At 40.7% G+C, this 17475-nt stretch overlaps 1 protein-coding gene across 3 annotated transcripts; it reads left to right on the top strand.

Annotated features, from left to right (window-relative positions):
- The first annotated feature begins 1006 nt into the window (after positions 1 to 1006).
- On the top strand, positions 1007 to 16898 carry prkcda (protein kinase C, delta a). 3 transcript variants are annotated; one of them, XM_033627661.2, is made up of 18 exons: positions 1007 to 1130; positions 4490 to 4619; positions 4782 to 4981; positions 5072 to 5138; positions 6134 to 6290; positions 6782 to 6813; positions 7007 to 7092; positions 7641 to 7770; positions 7853 to 7953; positions 10158 to 10254; positions 10421 to 10551; positions 10844 to 11017; positions 11109 to 11200; positions 13187 to 13249; positions 14134 to 14272; positions 14415 to 14603; positions 14867 to 14995; positions 15884 to 16898. In XM_033627661.2, exons 2-18 carry the CDS (start codon positions 4511 to 4513, stop codon positions 16040 to 16042), a joined length of 2055 nt encoding a protein of 684 aa, XP_033483552.1. In that variant the 5' UTR covers positions 1007 to 1130; positions 4490 to 4510; the 3' UTR covers positions 16043 to 16898. The 3 variants fall into 3 exon arrangements, with proteins under 3 accessions (XP_033483552.1, XP_078023994.1, XP_078023992.1); XM_078167868.1 differs by having other exon boundaries at positions 10161 to 10254; XM_078167866.1 differs by having other exon boundaries at positions 1016 to 1130; positions 4487 to 4619.
- Positions 16899 to 17475: the final 577 nt, after the last annotated feature.

The following is a 17475-nucleotide window of genomic DNA, read 5'->3' on the forward strand; positions in this document are numbered from 1 at the left end:
TTCACTGCAGACGTCCTGTGTCTGCCATGACTCACAATTTGCCTGTTATGTAAGTGCTCGGAGAAGAGAGGGGAACACTGGCACACCTGTGCCCGGTCAGCCTGTCCCTGGCAGGGTTCACTTTACATTCACTTTGCACTATAGCAGCACATACAGTCTCATACTTTTAAACCGCACTTTCACATTTAATCATGACTCACTCTGCAAGAATCAATCTGCCACGTTCCTCATTTATGTTTGTTCACTTGAGCCAATTTTTTATTAGTGTCATCCGATGGGAATAGCCTGCCCTTGCTCATTTGTGCAAACATATATTTGGATATGTGTGTAGGGCGTGTGTGTGTGTGTGTATGTGTGTTTGTGAGGGGGTGGGTGCAGGCATGAAATAAATAAAGGATGTGGATAATTTGGAGTGCTGCTGTGTTAGTTTAGAACAAGAAAAGATCCTTTGGCTGCAGGAGCCAAATCTGCCACCTCCTCACCGGCTAAAAAACCTCGCTCAAACCTCAAAACTACCCCCGCAGCCTACAGTAAACCAGCCACGTGACCCCACCCCCTGCCACACAAACACTTTAAGTGGAAAAAAAAAACATCTCTTCCCCCACATACTAGGCTATGCTACAGTAATCTAGGGCACACTCACCAGCAATGCAGATCTTTATCTACAGTTATAGTTGCCTGGGCAAGTTTTCTCAGCTCAGGTGATCAACAGGTCTGCAGCAATGAACACACACATCATGATGTTAATCAGCCAGAGGAGCTTAAAATGGAAAATGGGTGGTTGAGACATATTAATGTGTGAAAAACAAGTGAATGTTCCAACTCAAGTGGAGATGTAATAACTGACAGGACCTTCATGCAAAATAGGGCAACTGGGTGTACTGAAACTACTAGGGCATTCAGGCCACTGTGTGTGTGTGCGTGTGTGTGCGTGTGTGTGTGTGTGTGTGTGCATATGTGTGTGTGTGTGCAGCAGGTAAACGTCACAGCTTGCCGAGAAAGCCACCGCGAGCGCGCGCCACACTTCCTCAATCGACGGAATCACAGAGCGAAAAAACGAGAGGAAGAGAAAAGACCAACTTTCGTCGTGCTGCGGAGATAAACAGCCAGCGCCAAGTTTGCAGGACGAGGTGAGACTGCTCTTATTGTTATTTTTAATCGAGGGTTTGTCACAAGAGTTAGGGTTTTTTGGGGAGTTTGCAAAGAGTTCCCCAAATACCACAAACAGACCCCCTCTTCTTCTTCTTCTTCTCTCATATATGGGGAAACGAACTGTAGCGTTCAACCGTAACCGTTGGCGCTAACGTTAGCTTATTCTTTACACTTTGTCAGACTTAAAACGTACGTTAACTTACTGCAGCACAGTTAACACAAAGTCTACGCGTTTTCTAAGTCAATTACAAACGTTGTCACTGCCTAACAACCAATTCTGACTGATATAATCACCCCCGACCAACTTTTTCGCATACCGTCGTTTAATTAAACCGAAGCGGTGCGACGGAATCTGTCAAATGTCGGATTATCTGGCGCTACGGGGTCCCCGTTGGAAAAAAAGGCTGATTGGTTGGTCAAACATTGGCAGGTGAAGTGTTAGCAAAGTGGCCGCCACTGTATGCTTTGACAGCTCTCAAAATTGGTGACCCTATGTTGATACAATGTGGTCACTTATTAACGCAATGTTAGCCATGATGGCTGTATGGAATTCCAGTTCAGGTCACAGAATCCCACGGGTCACAGGATACGTTGCAACACCGGGCGTGAGGAGGAATGCGGGCAGGTTTAGACAGCAAAGACAGGGGAGCTCCTTTTTTCTGTCTTTCTTTATAAGTAATCAGTTACATGTATGCGTCATAAAGATAATCTGATCGTGAGGTGTGAGGTGACATCTCTGCAACTGACAAGCGACCACATCCTTCAGAGACAAACGTTGCAGAGAGAAAATGAGATGCACTGACTGATTCTAAATCAAATGGCTGCAAGGTCACAGCTGTAGTTTAAATCACTGTCACAACTTAACGGACTTTGTGACTGCAGGGTTTCAGTATTTGAACTTGATGTGTAGGATTTAAAACTGGTTGCAGTATGTTCATGGCATAGTTACACTTTCACCACGTGTGTTAATGTGTGTGTGTGTGACTCAGAGAAGTAGGCTGCATGTGAGGACATGCTTTCATCACCAGCTGTAAGAGTGTAGCTTAATACAGACAAGACTGCAAAATTAATGTTTACATTTTGAAGTGGTGATAACATCCATATCTCATTTTTCTGTATTTTACTTCTCTCTTTTTTCTTGTCACAGTGGAGCAATTTCACCTTCACTTATTAAATCAAATCATTATAAGATAAGTTGACAGTAGTGTTAGTATACAATTCAGTCCAGCACTCAGGCATTACAGACATCTAGACAAGCTACTAATACCACTACTACAGCTGTATTATACACTATGCACCCAGTACCTGCGTTATAGCTGCTTATCTTACTTTTTAAAATGTGATGTTCAAATACAAGCACACATGCAAAAAACAGAGTTTTGTTTAGTGTGATGACAAGGAAGCCCAGATTCTGGCTGCAATAATATAATAACATAGTCTTGCCTTCATAGTGCGACTTGTTACTGCTGCCAACAAACAGGCTTTTGTTTAAGTCATTAATGCCGCTATCAGGAAGTCAGTTGTGTGAAAATGAACATTAGGAAGTTAGGTGGAAGTTTGCAAGTTACATTACACTAGTGCATGGGACATAACTACTGAATTTACCAGATGGAACAAATCGAAACTGCACATGAACAGTTTGAGAGATAATCAATCACTACAGCCCTCAATAACACAGTGTGCTTGCTATTGATTAACGCCAAAAACCCTGACATACAACTCAAAGCAGCAGTGGGTGAGTGACTGAATATGGCCGTTCATCACCCTCCCCTCTTAGTGCATACTTTTTTCCTTTTTTACTTGCCTGTGTGTGTGTGTGTGTGTGTGTGTGTGTGTGTGTGTGTTTTTCAGTGTGTTACTTCTCTGGTCTCAGTGTGGGCGGTTATGGGTTCAGGATTGTGAATACCATCTAGGCCTACTGTGGTGCGCTGCATGTTTGTATTTGGATTAGCAACATGTTGAGGCTCGCTTGGGCTTTGTAGTACAGGAAAACACCTCCACTGCAGCTGCAACATTTCAGAAACCATACAGTCAAGAAAACAGTGACAGAGAATAAAGCAAGTAGCACAGACTCAGCTAATTCTGGCACTTTTACATTTTTGGTTGTGTTTTACATGTACACATAGAGGTGTGGACAGAACATGTGAGACAGCATGGGTGTGACTGAAGTGTCTGGCCAACATATGAGATTGACACCGTGTCACCCTTTTTACATCGCACATACAGAAACTGGAGCATGGGGTTTTACAAAAAAGTAGTGGTTCAATCTGTAGCACATGTAAACTTATGCAACCAGTAAAAACCAACAGCAACCAGCCTAGTATGTAGGGTGACATTGATCTCTCATCAGTGTGTCAGCATAAATTTCACTTCTGTTGCATGTGGATGGGACTAGGTTTCATCATCTTTAATTAACTGATTTAATTATTTCAACTAATTAATCATTATGTCTCTCTATCTCAGATCTCTATCAAATAGCAGAATTCATTTGCCTTTTCCAACAAAAAAAGTCGGATATAAAAACTGTCATAGAGGAAACATCAGAAATACAAAATATGAGGCATATGACCATTATGTTGTTTTTTTTCTACCTTTAGCAACCAGCTTTAGCATCAGATAGAAACACCTTTAATAGTCAGTCCTCCACACACACAAACAGGTGTTGATGGAGGTGTAAAAATGTCTTGTGTCCCTCCTCCATGCGGGTGTGACTGACTAGAAAAGTGAGATGAAAAGTTTATAAATATAGAATGTTACATTGGTTTATTCTGTACACAGGACAGCTATTGCATTGCATATCTGCCCGCATGTCTAGATATTATTTCATCTTTCGTATTTTCCTCTATAAAAGGATTTTTTGGGGGAGTTTTTCTTATCCAAATCAAGGGTCTAAGTTGAGAGGGTGTCGAATGCTGTATAGATGTTATAAAGCCTCTAAAGGGAAATTTGTGATGTGCAGTATTGGGCTATGTAAATAAAATTGACTTGACTTCAATAGAAGTTGCTCTGCCCGTGCTGACACAGCCATCTACTGTTTTTGCATGTAGGTGCAGGTGTCTGACAGGATGTGAGAAATATGTTTTATATATATTTCTCAGATGTCAGTTAAAGGAGCACCCTCTTATCTTCTCTCTGTGATATTGTTTGGTCTGTGTACTGATAACACTTATCTTAATGTTTAACTTTGAGTAAGCAGTATTGCTGCAGAATATGCAACAGTGTGTTAATGAGATAATAAATGGATTTAATGGTGAACTGTAGCTGTGTGTATAACTAACATGTTATTTTAGATACATGTCACCAGGGTAACACTGTGTTTATCCATCCTTGAAAACAGGTGACCTTGGTACTCGTCACCATGGCTCCTTTCTTGAGGATCGCCTTTAACTCGTACGACTTGGGCGTCCTGCCTCCTCTGGCCGACCCTCCTTTCTGTGCAATCAAGATGAAGGAGGCGTTGACAACTGGTGAGAAACTCTTTGATGGCCTACACCACCCTGGCTTTTAGAGAAGCTGTTGTTTCTGTGAAAAGGATGTCCCTCCCCTCTCATTTCCTGCTCTTGAAAACATCAAATGATATTTTTTTTCTTGTTTGTTTTTTTTCTCTATGTCCATCTTTCTCTTCCTAGAACGAGGGAAGACCCTGGTTCAGCGGAAACCCACCATGTATCCGGCTTGGAAGGCCACATTTGATGCGCACATCTATGAGGGTCGTGTGCTGGAGGTACTGCTGATGAAGACAGCAGAGGAGCCACTGGCTGAGGTCACTGTTGGAGTGTCTGTCCTTGCTGAGCGCTGCAAGAAAGCCAATGGGCGTGCTGAGTTCTGGGTAGGACATTACAGACTGTCCTCTGTCCCTGCAAAGCAATATCTCAGGCTGTGAAAGTGTAACTGTCTTTGTGTCAAACTGTGTGTGCAGGTGGATCTCCATCCTTCGGGGAAAGTGATGATGGCAGTACAGTATTTCCTGGAGGGAGGAGATACAGGTAAAGGAAATAAAACTGAAACATTCTGTACTTTCCATTGTTCTCCACTTGTGGACATTTTTCCTGTAATCTTTATAATTTTCTGTAGCTCTGTGATTGTTTGTTTTCTCTGGTTCTCTAATAGTGGTCCATCTTCGGGTTACCCCTAGTCTTGGGGCAAGGCGATATGGAGAAAAACAAATATCTCAATATTTTTGAGATATCGATATTGCGACTGTATTTTAGGATTGACTGCTGGTGCCCTCACAAATAGTTATCAGCAATGTGGATATAATTGTTCTGTGGGTAATGGCAAAACAGCTCAAAGAGTGTGATTAGTACAGAAAATTAATGCAGCCTTGAAAACAAGGAAAAATAGCACTCACCGTATTAAAGTATCCAAACTCTAAGATGATATCTAAACTCATATCGCAGTATGGATTTAATATTGATATATTTCCCAGCCCTTAACCCCAGACCCTTAGAGGAGGAAGCTGGCCCATTGTGGACTTGATCCCATCCATGATTACTTCCAGACCCTAAAGATGGTGGCCTGTCATCAGCTTCTGATTCAAGTGTTGCTAAATTCTGATCAGCACATAGGCATATGGGACATAACATTTTTTTTCTAACTTTGTCCCATCTACTTCTGGGTGAATAGTATGAAAATGGGGAAGAATCTTGTCTACATCTGCTGCTAACTTTACTCAAACACCATGTTGATAAACCTTTATAAACAGCTCCACAGCCAGCTTGCCTGATTTTCAGGCTGTAGTCATCATAGCTTTGATTTTAAACCTCCACCCTTATATACACCCAGACTGTTCAGCCATTTATCCGTAGTTTTCCTTGCTAATTTAATCTTATCACTCACAGACATTCATGTGAGCAGTTCCTTTCGGTCTCCATTGGATTATCATGAAAACAATCGATTTGTAACATATACAAAATGACCTTTGTTTGTCCTACACAGTGTTATTGGGTGACTGATCTGTGTATCTCTGTGTATCTTGAAGAGAATAAGCAGGCTGCTAAGGAGGAGGAGGCTCCTACCCTGAACCGTAGACGAGGGGCCATCAAACAGGCCAAGATCCACTTCATAAAGAACCATGAATTCATCGCCACGTTCTTCAGACAACCCACTTTCTGCTCCGTGTGCAGAGAATTTGTCTGGTCAGTCTACTCTTCAGCCCTATAAACAAACCTTCAAGGTAGCTAAAGGGGAACTCATAAACCACAGATCAGATAAACTAAAGCGGCAACAGGACGACACAGTGAGATTAAGAACATAGTGTTTGGGAACTTTATGATATTTGGCAGCATTTTAACACTGTCTGAGTCGGCTGATTTACCTCTGAGTAAGATGAAGAGGTTCTCTACAATGTTATTGATACAATCAATAAGGCCAAGTTCCCTTTTGAATTGAAACGTCTGTCTGTGGAAATGTAAATGTTTGTCATCTTGTGATGGCTACAGATGTGCTTTGAAGCCCATTTTCTTCTCTCAGGAGAGGAAGTTTGCACAAAAAGGAAACTGATACACAAATCGGCATGGGCGTACTGCAGCTGTACATTATCACTAAGTGATTAATCAGCAAACTATTCACATTCACATGATCAAAGAATGATACAGGCTGACCCATTTGTGTCACTTGCCTTCCACAGGGGACTCAACAAGCAAGGCTATAAATGCAGACGTAAGTGTACAGTAATTTAAAAACTCTTGTGCTTTGTGCAGTACTTCAAACAGCAACCCAAAACGTGCATGGTGTATATATTAAAAGATATGTACTTCACTGTTTTGTTTGCATGGCCAGTGTACATTACATCCTAAGATCAAATTGCACAAATCTATTTTATCTTGTTTTTGTTTTGTTTTTTTTTAATCAGAATGCAATGCAGCCATCCACAAGAAATGCATAGACAAAATCATCGGCAGATGTACTGGTACTGCTGCCAACAGTCGGGATACTGTGGTACGTATCACATATTTGAGTACACGATGTACTGTGAGCTGTCTCCATATGTCCCACAATTTCAGTCTAGTGTGGGCTTTTCTCATTCTTGTTTTTGCTGTTGTAGTAAAATATCCCTGTTTAACTGTTTGAACAATGATGGCAATATCATTGCACTGGCAGGTGTTGCTGGGTGGCTGAGTTTAAAACAAAGGCAGACACCAGTCAGTGTCCACTGCCAATAATGATCAATAATAATCAGTATTGGGAGATAAAGACAATCAAAGACCAGCTGACCTAGATAAGGGTTGCATGGAAATAATCAAGCACACACATGGGGTGTGGTTTCAAAGAAGCACTTCAAATCAGTGTCGATGTAGACAGGGAACTTTAATCCAGCAGTGTAGTCACTTGTGACAGAGTAAGCTCAGACAACAGCAGACAACAAAGCAAAAGGAAAGATAGAAATGAGGCAGGTGCGCAGGCCTGTGAAGTGTCGCAAGCCGCTGGTTAGAATTCCTTTGTTGCCGATCATTCGAGGAGATGATGAATCCCGTTTGTCCCCACAGTTCCAGAAGGAGCGCTTTAAAATCGACATGCCGCATCGTTTCAAGACTAACAACTACATGAGTCCCACCTTCTGTGACCACTGTGGAAGTTTGCTGTGGGGTCTCGTCAAACAAGGCCTCAAGTGTGAAGGTACAGTGCAGATATGATTGACTAATGGTCGGAGTGTAAGTGTGCGTTTGTCTTTAACAGCCTTTTTTTGTCCTGTTCTTAGATTGTGCCATGAATGTCCATCACAAGTGTCAGGATAAAGTAGCCAACCTTTGTGGTATCAACCAGAAACTACTAGCTGAAGCGCTCACACAAGTCAGCCAGGTGAGTTCATGGAGACTGACGCAAGTTATTCAATGTGTGGTTCAATCAAGTGTCAAGTCAGAGTAAAGGCTAAAGAATTTGAAGGACAAGCCTGACTTAAGTGACATACCACCTAATTAAATCACACCAGGGCTCTCTGAGACACTGAATATCTGATTACATTATCTCTTAGCTATTGGTATACTGAGATGGACTTAAAGAACAGTCTGAAACTTGATGATGAGATCATAACCACAATTGTATAAAAGCATTTAATGCATTTTAATTCCCTGCTCCAGGTAATCAGTTGTTTTGTGCTTTGCATATTTTTTTGACAAACGCTTTTACTTACAAAAACAGCATTGTTTTCTATTCACGGGTTGTTAGTCTGGAGGCGAGTCTGAAGCAAGCTCGGTAACACTTTTTTTTTTTGGATGTTGTCCAAGTCCAGGGGTGTTACTGTACTATCTTGTGGCAAAAACACAGCAAAAAAATCACAATAACTTTGTCTTCGTCTTTTTTTAAGGTTATTTTTTGGCTTCTTTTTTTGGCTTTATTATATAGGAAAGTCTAGCTTTAAGTGGCGAGAGAAAGAGAGCGGGTATGACATGCAGCAAAGGGCTGGAGTTGAACAGTGAGGACATGGTCTTTGTTCATGGGGTGCCCGCTCTACTAAGTGAGCTAGTGGGCATCCCTGTAACTTTGTCTTCTTAATGATGATAAATGAAACTACATGTCTGCATTGTGTGATCTGTATGATACTTTTTGTTTGCTTTAATTTGTTATTATGATGTAAATGTTGACTGTACAGTGTAATGGCTATAGAATAATGGCACCACTGGTTCCCTATAAGCCTCGCTTTCACTATGCAACTCTGTCTGCCACACAATATGATCTGCCGGCAAAATGAACGCTCAATTTACAGCACAAAGGAAGTGCTTTGACCACTGCGCAACCAAAATAAGAGGAGGATATTATATGCAACCATTTTTATTGAGTGTGCAAGTAAAAATTTAATGCAGTCACTCATATAAACGGGTCTAATGCAGATTAAATGCACATCAGCAGTTCCATGTCATAAATGTCTGGAGTGTGATGTGTTTGAATTGTCACTGCTCTGCCTTTTTTATAAATTGTGATCGTTTGGTCACATATCTTACTGCGTCCAGGTGTCGTTTCACTCCCTTTTCCTCTCCATGTGTTTTTTCAGCTTCATTGTGAAGGGTTGCAGTGTTTATTACAACTTCAGCAATACTTGTTACCTTATGTTTGACACAGTTGCAGCTCTGCTCCCTGTCTGGAAGAGCAGCTCCAGTTTCTTGGCCTGTCTGTGGCACGGCATCCGTCAGTGTTAATAGGCAAACACTTGTGAGGTGTAACCAATCAAACAATGCTTGTGGGTGGGACATTGAGCGAGTCTACAGGGTGGTGACAGCAGAGCAGTTGGGAGAAGTGTTCCTAGAGGGATTTTTACCCTCTCTTTTGGTTAAAATGAATAGATTTCTGTTAGAAAAAGCTTTCTTGGAGAAAGCTTACAAGAAAAACGTCTCCCAGACAATGGCATCAGAGCCATTATCATGCAATTTTTAAGACTATGTGCTGGTTTGACCAACTGAGAAAGTTGGTAGCACTGGTGGAAAAGTTAGTCTAGAGCCCTGCGGTAGCTATCCCTAGTTATCAGCATCAGTGCAAGTTCTTTCCAGTTACTATCCCCAGTAGAGGAAATGGCGAACAGTGTAACAACTGAATTAACTGTGGAACATGTGGTAGTTACTGGGTCCATCTTAATATTATCTCTGACAATCACATGACATGACATCACTCATTGTTTACTAACACATTATGATCCCTTGATAGTAAGTTAATTATCACCGTTGACTATCAAAATAAAGTGTAACCATCAATCTGAGCGTCCCATGAATGTGAAACATCCAATCCTCAGTGTATGTTGATGAATTGTTGAGGATGCGACATTTGACCTCAACAGGAACCTGAGTGTTCTGTCCTGGTGTGTTTAAGGACTGGCTTGTTGTGGAATCCTTAGCTATTTTCTTTTTACAGGCCCTTAAATGTATGTTTTCTGATGGACAGTCAGAGCACACCATCATTGTTTAGGAGAAGAATCAGATATAATGAGTTGACGTTGGATATACCACAGCTAGATGGGAAACCACTGCTTGGAAACTATTTGTCTATTCTTAATTTTTCTTTCTCAATTCCATCAGAAGTCATCCACCCGTCGTTCTGATCCAAACCTGCCTAATCTGCCTGATATTGGAATCTACGATGAAGTGAGCAAGCTCGCTGGACTGGAAATAAATGGTCAGTGAGTGTTTTTTTGTATGTGCATGTACTTAGATGCATTAATGTGAGCAGTATATGATCAGTGGTGATAATACTACTGCAGAATAATATGCAAAAGTGTTCAATATTTAAGATATATACATGAATAAGTCATTTTTACGTGCGGTAATTGTTTGTCCATTAGATACATCTCCCTATGGCAGACTGTGGGAGGGTTCCCACCCACGGCCTCAATCGCGTATTACCCATTTGACCCGCATCAACGTGGACAACTTCATCTTCCACAAAGTCTTGGGGAAAGGCAGCTTTGGCAAGGTACAAAGTCACTATGTCGGTGTGATGTTAATTGTGAGACTGCTGTTTTAAATACCCCGACCCAAGAGTGAGAGGATAACCATGAGTGAATCAGCAACACTCCAGTCAACATTTATCTTTTACACTGCCTCATATAAAAATAATCTGTATATGTACATAAAATGTAGGTGCTTGATCAAACTATGAACTGCAGATAAGGTGTTTTACATTTATTTATTCTTAATATTTCAAGCATCATGGTCTTATAAATCTAAAAACAAGCTTCTCCTCTTTTCTTCTCTTCGCCTCACAGGTTCTCCTGGCAGAGCTGAAGGGTCGTGGAGAGTATTTTGCAGTGAAGGCTCTGAAGAAAGATGTCGTGCTAATGGATGACGATGTGGAGTGCACTATGGTTGAGAAGAGGGTCTTGGCTTTAGCCTGGGAAAACCCCTTCCTCACACACCTTTACTCCACCTTCCAGACCAAGGTAGTCCACTTCCATCTCATTGATTTTCAATCTATTTAACATAACTGGCTGGGTTTGTTTCATCAGTACTTACAGTGAAACTTATCAACAGGAGCATCTGTTCTTTGTGATGGAGTATCTGAACGGAGGAGACCTTATGTTTCATATTCAGGAGAAAGGGCGCTTTGAACTCTACAGAGCCACGTGAGTCAAACCTGTCATACAGACATAATAACAGACTAAAGAACCACATCTTCCACCTGCCCTCATTACTTGGTGCCTTTGAGTTCTTGTAGCTGCACATGGACTCACACATACAGAATCAGTGAGCTGATGGAAAGCAGATACTTGTAAAGAAGACGCTATGTTTACACTCCCCATGTCATTCTTTATCTCTCTTCCATTATGGGCTCTTTTTGTTTACATGATATACTGAATCCTGCTGGACTGGAGATGGCGTCCATTATTGTAGCCGCTGCTCACTGGCAGACTGGCCTTGTAAGGGCTGAGCAGCTCTCAGTTCATCTGTGCTGTTTGTATGGGGAGGTATCAGTTACTACCACCCACCTCTGTACTCATCATGCTGTGGGAAACCCTCCAGAAAAAAAAACAATGGCACACTGGTAAAAGAGAGCATTGTGAAGTCTAAAGCTTAGTGTCACCTGCGCCACTGCCAGCTTAAGTTTTAAAAAGTCTCACATTTACAAGCATAGAGATGGAAGTGAAACATTTCTTTGCAGGTGCTGTTAGACCTGTGCACCTTCTTTTAAGAATGTTGCCCCAGTAAATAGTAAACAGCGTATTTATTTCACCTTGTTGAAATAGGACAGTCATAGTTGATAGAACAGGCTCACCACGAGTACCATTCATAGCTTTTCTGCAGTAACTAAGTCTTTTATGGTGTTATGTTCACAAACTTGGGAGCAAAAATAAACAAGCTCAGTTTGTAAAATACCGTAAAGATTAGATAAAGCCAGCCTGGTTTCATTCTTGGCATCAGAGGAAAACAAAGATATGCACAGTAGACTTTGGCGCATGCAGTGTTGTGCAAGCTACTTTATGTCTTAAAGAATGACATGACAATATTTCTTATACACTATTATACTCTGGTATTGATTTTGAACATGCTGGACTGGGTTTAAAAAGCAGGTTGAACACTGACATTAAAATGGTGTCTGCCATTACACTTCCTGTAGTTAAACTGGTGGCTGTGTCCTGGACCCATGGGATGACAGGAGTAATTCTCTACTTAGCAAACACAGACACCGGATCTCGTGCTGGCACCCACTAAAATCCTCCTCACTCAGTGACTGTATTCAGCCTGGGTGGATAATTTACCCTCAGTGAGTGAGAAAAGGAGAGTGAGCTGTTTCATTATCTCAATGCATTCATTTTCTAAATGAAAACATGCTTTTGTGTTTGTTTACATGTATTTGTAAAAGTAATAAACAAGCTTGTGTGTTGCTGTACAAGTTGTCACAGTGGAATGAAAAGTATCTCCTAGATGTGGTTATGCAATACTCCTGAGGCAGCATCTGAAGTGCAGAGAACTGCCCTGTTCTCCCAGTGGCAACTGCTAACCTGTTGACCCAGTGTTGTGGAGAGTCTTGTCCAAGCATCCTCACATAGCAGAGCCCAACTTACTTACACATATCTAGGCTCCATTTTACATTATGTTTTGTATTTGTAGTGTTGTTTGCAGAGCATGTACGCATATAGATGTGCAAATATACGTGCACTTTCTACTCTGTTGTGAGAGAGCTGCATTTGTAAAGGTTTTTAATAAGAGATGATCAATAGATAAAACCTGATGAGCCTATTCAGTCCTTGTCAGTTTATCATTTACTGCGAACAACGAGTTATTGGGTCAGAGTAGAAGCTACTCCCGTCTCCTCTTAGGACTCAATCGCTCTACCTGACACAGATGACAAGAGAAGCGGGTCGGGCTTAGGCTAATCTTTCGGCTCACCGTGGCTCTCGGGTTTCACATTATGAGAGCGTTATTCACCTGTCTGCTACTCCATACAAATGTCCTCCTCAATAATTCAGCTCTACACTGAAACGAGTCTGCAGTGACACCAGTGTGCAGCTGCCAAGTCACTAGTGAGATAGCCACAGCGAGGACCTGTAGCTTTCCACCAGAGATGAGTTGCTGATGTCTGTCTGTCTTTGCCTTGTTTGTTCTCCCAGGTTCTACTCCGCTGAGATCATTTGTGGGCTTCAGTTCTTACATACAAAAGGGATCATCTACAGGTCAGAGCAAAAATATAAGTTACACCTGGATGAGCAGTGCATACACTAAATGACCATACTGGTGGTAATTGTTCATGTTGTACCATATTCTGTACAACACAGCTGACCATATTGGACTATTTTCCTATCTTCTGCAAAATAAAGACACAGACACATTGCAAGTGCAATGTGAAAATGAACTTGATGACACTTGAAACTTGCTTGGTTAGGTAATCCCACGCATTTTGACACTTTGTTTTCTGAAAGTTTCATTACCATTGTGTGGTAATGCAGTTGCGAGCAGGTCTGTTGAGTAAACTGTGAATTTGTTCATTTCTTGCAGTAAAAACCTGCCTCTAAAATCTCAGTAATAGTAGAACTGCTTGTGATTGTATAGCCATGTAAAAATAATAATATCTTACACCACATTACACATAAACAGTGGACTAAACGTCGATGGTTTACCTATCTCATGCAAGTTTCAGATCTTCAGTTTTTCAAGCCGTAGTGAAATGATCTGAACCCAGTGGCTGCCTGGAAATAAAAACTAAAATTGTTATCAATATGACAGCAGTAAGTAAGTGCAAAAAGACAATTAAGACATGCAGATCCACTTGCTTGGTTCTTATAAACACTTAATAAGCGGTGAATGATGAGATTTGTGTTGTAAGGCAGTGAGCATTCAAGATTTCACAGTCCATCTGGCAAAACTTCTTAGCCTGTCTTTTTTTCTCTCACATAATAAATCCTCAACAGTCCATTTAAAACGTGCAAACAATAAGTGGCATTCTGACTTAATTCTAATAAACACAAAATTGTGAGATCAAAACCTAGAATGGCACATTCATCTATCATCTTTGAAACTGTGCTCATTTCCAATCCCGCTGTGATTATTCTGTTTCCAGAGATCTTAAGTTAGACAACGTGATGCTGGATCATGAGGGACACATAAAGATCGCCGACTTCGGCATGTGCAAGGAGAATGTGTTTGGAGAGAATCGTGCTACAACATTCTGCGGCACTCCTGACTATATTGCTCCAGAGGTATAGTGTCGTTTATTCAGAGATGCTTTCTTGTTTTGGAATATTCAAATGTGCAGCTGATTTGCTTTTATTGTTCGGCATGCAAACACGTGTTTGTGTCCGTCCAGAATAATTCTCATTTATATATTGTGTCTGAACTCAGATTCTGCTGGGACAGAAATACTCATTCTCCGTTGACTGGTGGTCATTTGGGGTGTTGCTGTATGAAATGCTGGTCGGTCAGTCGCCTTTCCATGGAGACGATGAGGATGAGCTGTTTGAGTCCATCCGCATGGACACTCCCCACTATCCTCGCTGGATCAACAAGGAGTGCAAAGACCTGCTCGAGCGGGTCTGTACCATACCTGTTATACAAAATACATCTGTCATAGAGCTCCATTTCCGTTTTCTGAAAAGTCTGGTGTTTCCATGTTTGGTTATTTAATAGTTTAATTTTAAGGATCACATGCTCTTGTACAGGATGAGAGAGTTCTACAGCTCCTGGGTTGATGCAGTCAAATTCAGTGAAATAATGCAAATGTATGTAACTGATAAGGAGCTGTTTTGAGATGTAATGGAGCACATTTCTTACTTACTGACTTTATTTCCCTGCAGTTGTTTGAGAGAGACCCTACTCGCAGGCTAGGAATCGTGGGTAATATCCGTTTACACCCGTTCTTCAAGACCATCAATTGGCAGGCTTTGGAGAGGAGAGAGATTGAGCCCCCCTTCAAACCAAAAGTGGTAAGCCCAATGTAAAAGTCACAGAGGATTAAATTATGAAAAAAAATATTGATCACTGGCTGTGACGATTCCCTCTTTTTTTTTTTTACCATTCTGCTGAGATAGGTTTGTTGTCACTTGAGGTTGTCAAAAGTATTGATACCTCAATACTTTTTCCGGTACCATGTGTTTAATACCATGCAGTCTCCATTAATTATACATTTGGCAGGCTTGAATGTAGCGAAACTATAATAAAACCAGATCCCCCAATCGGATTTTCAAGTTGTAATTACTAGTAACATCATTAAAAATGTGTTAGTATTTGTTCAGTGACTTTTCTGCACCACCACTGTGTGCAGATAAGTAGTAAAAACAAAAAAAATGATCCTATTTTGTTTGCAGAGGTCTTTTTTGTTTCTCTGCCATGGTATTAAATAGGGGTATAACGACGCATTGATCTGGATATATATGGATATATCTATATCTATCCCCAGTGTCATCAATGCAAAGTGAAAACCATCTATGCAAATTGTCATCTTGAAGATATGCCTTTATTTTGAAATTCCCATGGCACATCTGTGTCACTGTTTTCAGCCGAGCACGCCTCCTTCGTAAACAGTCAAACAGTGCTGGCAGCCTAGCACCAGGCAGATAATGGCAAGCAGCCAGGAAAAAGACAATGAGGATGTTTTCTGACACTGTCTCATATTAATTACAGGTGCCTGAATTGAACTGAACAGAAACTGTATCATGGCAGACTTTGTGATATCCGCAAATATAGTATCGTTGTCCAAAGAATCGATATATTATGATATTGTGATGGAACTTGTGATATTTTTTTTTTTTTTTCATACTAGTACTGTATCGAAGTTCAACATTTTGATATCTTAACGTCATTGTCAATTACAGAAAGCACCGAACGATTGCAGCAACTTTGATCGGGAGTTCCTCAGTGAGAAGCCTCGTCTCTCCTACAGCGATAAGAACTTCATAGACTCCATGGATCAGACGGCGTTCGCTGGCTTTTCCTTCATCAACCCTAAGATGGAGCACCTTTTAGAAAAGTGACTGTTGTGACGACAGTCAGATGAGGGTTACATCTCTACTGCTGACGGACAGTTCCCTTATTCTGTCACATCGTTAAACTTGCACATGAGTGAGCTGTTCCACAATCAGTATTTGTGTGACCTTATTTTAAGCACAAACTATTCTCCTTGGCTACGTGTAGAAACGATAAGAGTAGAAACGTGCCCTTGTACTGTACATATTGACGTTATTGTGTTTGCGTGCATGCTTATTATTTGTCTAGGTTGTGAAGGCCTGTATGAGTAATAATATTAGAGCGGGAGGTTGAAAATCCTTACATTCCACTCGACGTCGCCGCGATCATCCGCAGCCATTTTGTCACTTTTTGTAACATTTAATTTAACCCAACTGGGGATGAAAAAGTATGAAGAGGGAAGGAAACCTATAGGAATAATCTGTTTACTTCAAATGTAGTGTTTGTGTGAGTGAGTCGACTGCATGTAAACAAACCTCAGACCAACAAAAACCCTCGTTCATCTTTAAATATAGATTAATAATGAATGTTATCTGTCGTTGAAACATCTGAAATCTTGCCTTTGACTGGATGAATTATGATGACAAAGAACTTACAGTGATTGACTCCTGTGCCATGTAAAGAACAAATGTAAACAGTGACAGCTGCTCTCAGCTGAATTGAAATGTCCTGTCTGTGGACGGGTGGATGCAAAGGGTGAAGTAAAGGTACGAGGCTTCAAAGAGTGTGTGGGAAGATACTGAAACGCTGTATATAGAAAATGTATATGTATATTGTTGTAACATGTATATTGGTTCGCTAAGGATGTACTTTTTTTTACTGTCTCCATCTTTTACATCTGATTAAAAAACCATGAACTCCCAAGTCTGATGTCCTGTTAAAAAAAACATCTGCAGTTTAGATTGTTCTCATTTTATAAAAAAGGAATTTAAGAAGGTTAAGTCAGGTCAGGGCTTATCTGTGGTGCAAGATGACTAGTCACTGATAAAGGGTTTTTTATACTGTTGTATTTAAATATTCTCATATGAATATTCATTTTGGGATAATTTGTACTGTACTGATTTATTTTTGTGTTTTAAAGTGATTCATTGTGTATTTTTATATGCTTTTGTCTGTATTGGTTTGCAACATCTTGGGACCATTTTGTAAATAACTATTCTCACTTTAACACAATCCCTTGAGTTCAATGGATTTTGTGGATCCATAGATAAACCAGACCACATTAAATTAAAAAATCAGTATCCTTCGATGACCTATCATAGACTGGTCCTCTCAAGATCAATATACCTTACAGAAGACAGTTTTGTATGCTCTGTTTGGGTAGGATAGACTTTGTTACCTGCTCAGGGACATAAACCACAATAAAATTAATTAGCAAATTGGCCTTACAGTGATGCAGAGGTGCTTATGATTGGCATGACATTTTTAGGAGATAAAAATA

Source organism: Epinephelus lanceolatus, chromosome 1 (genome assembly GCF_041903045.1).
Source record: "Epinephelus lanceolatus isolate andai-2023 chromosome 1, ASM4190304v1, whole genome shotgun sequence".
Classification (NCBI taxonomy): Eukaryota; Metazoa; Chordata; class Actinopteri; order Perciformes; family Serranidae; genus Epinephelus; species Epinephelus lanceolatus.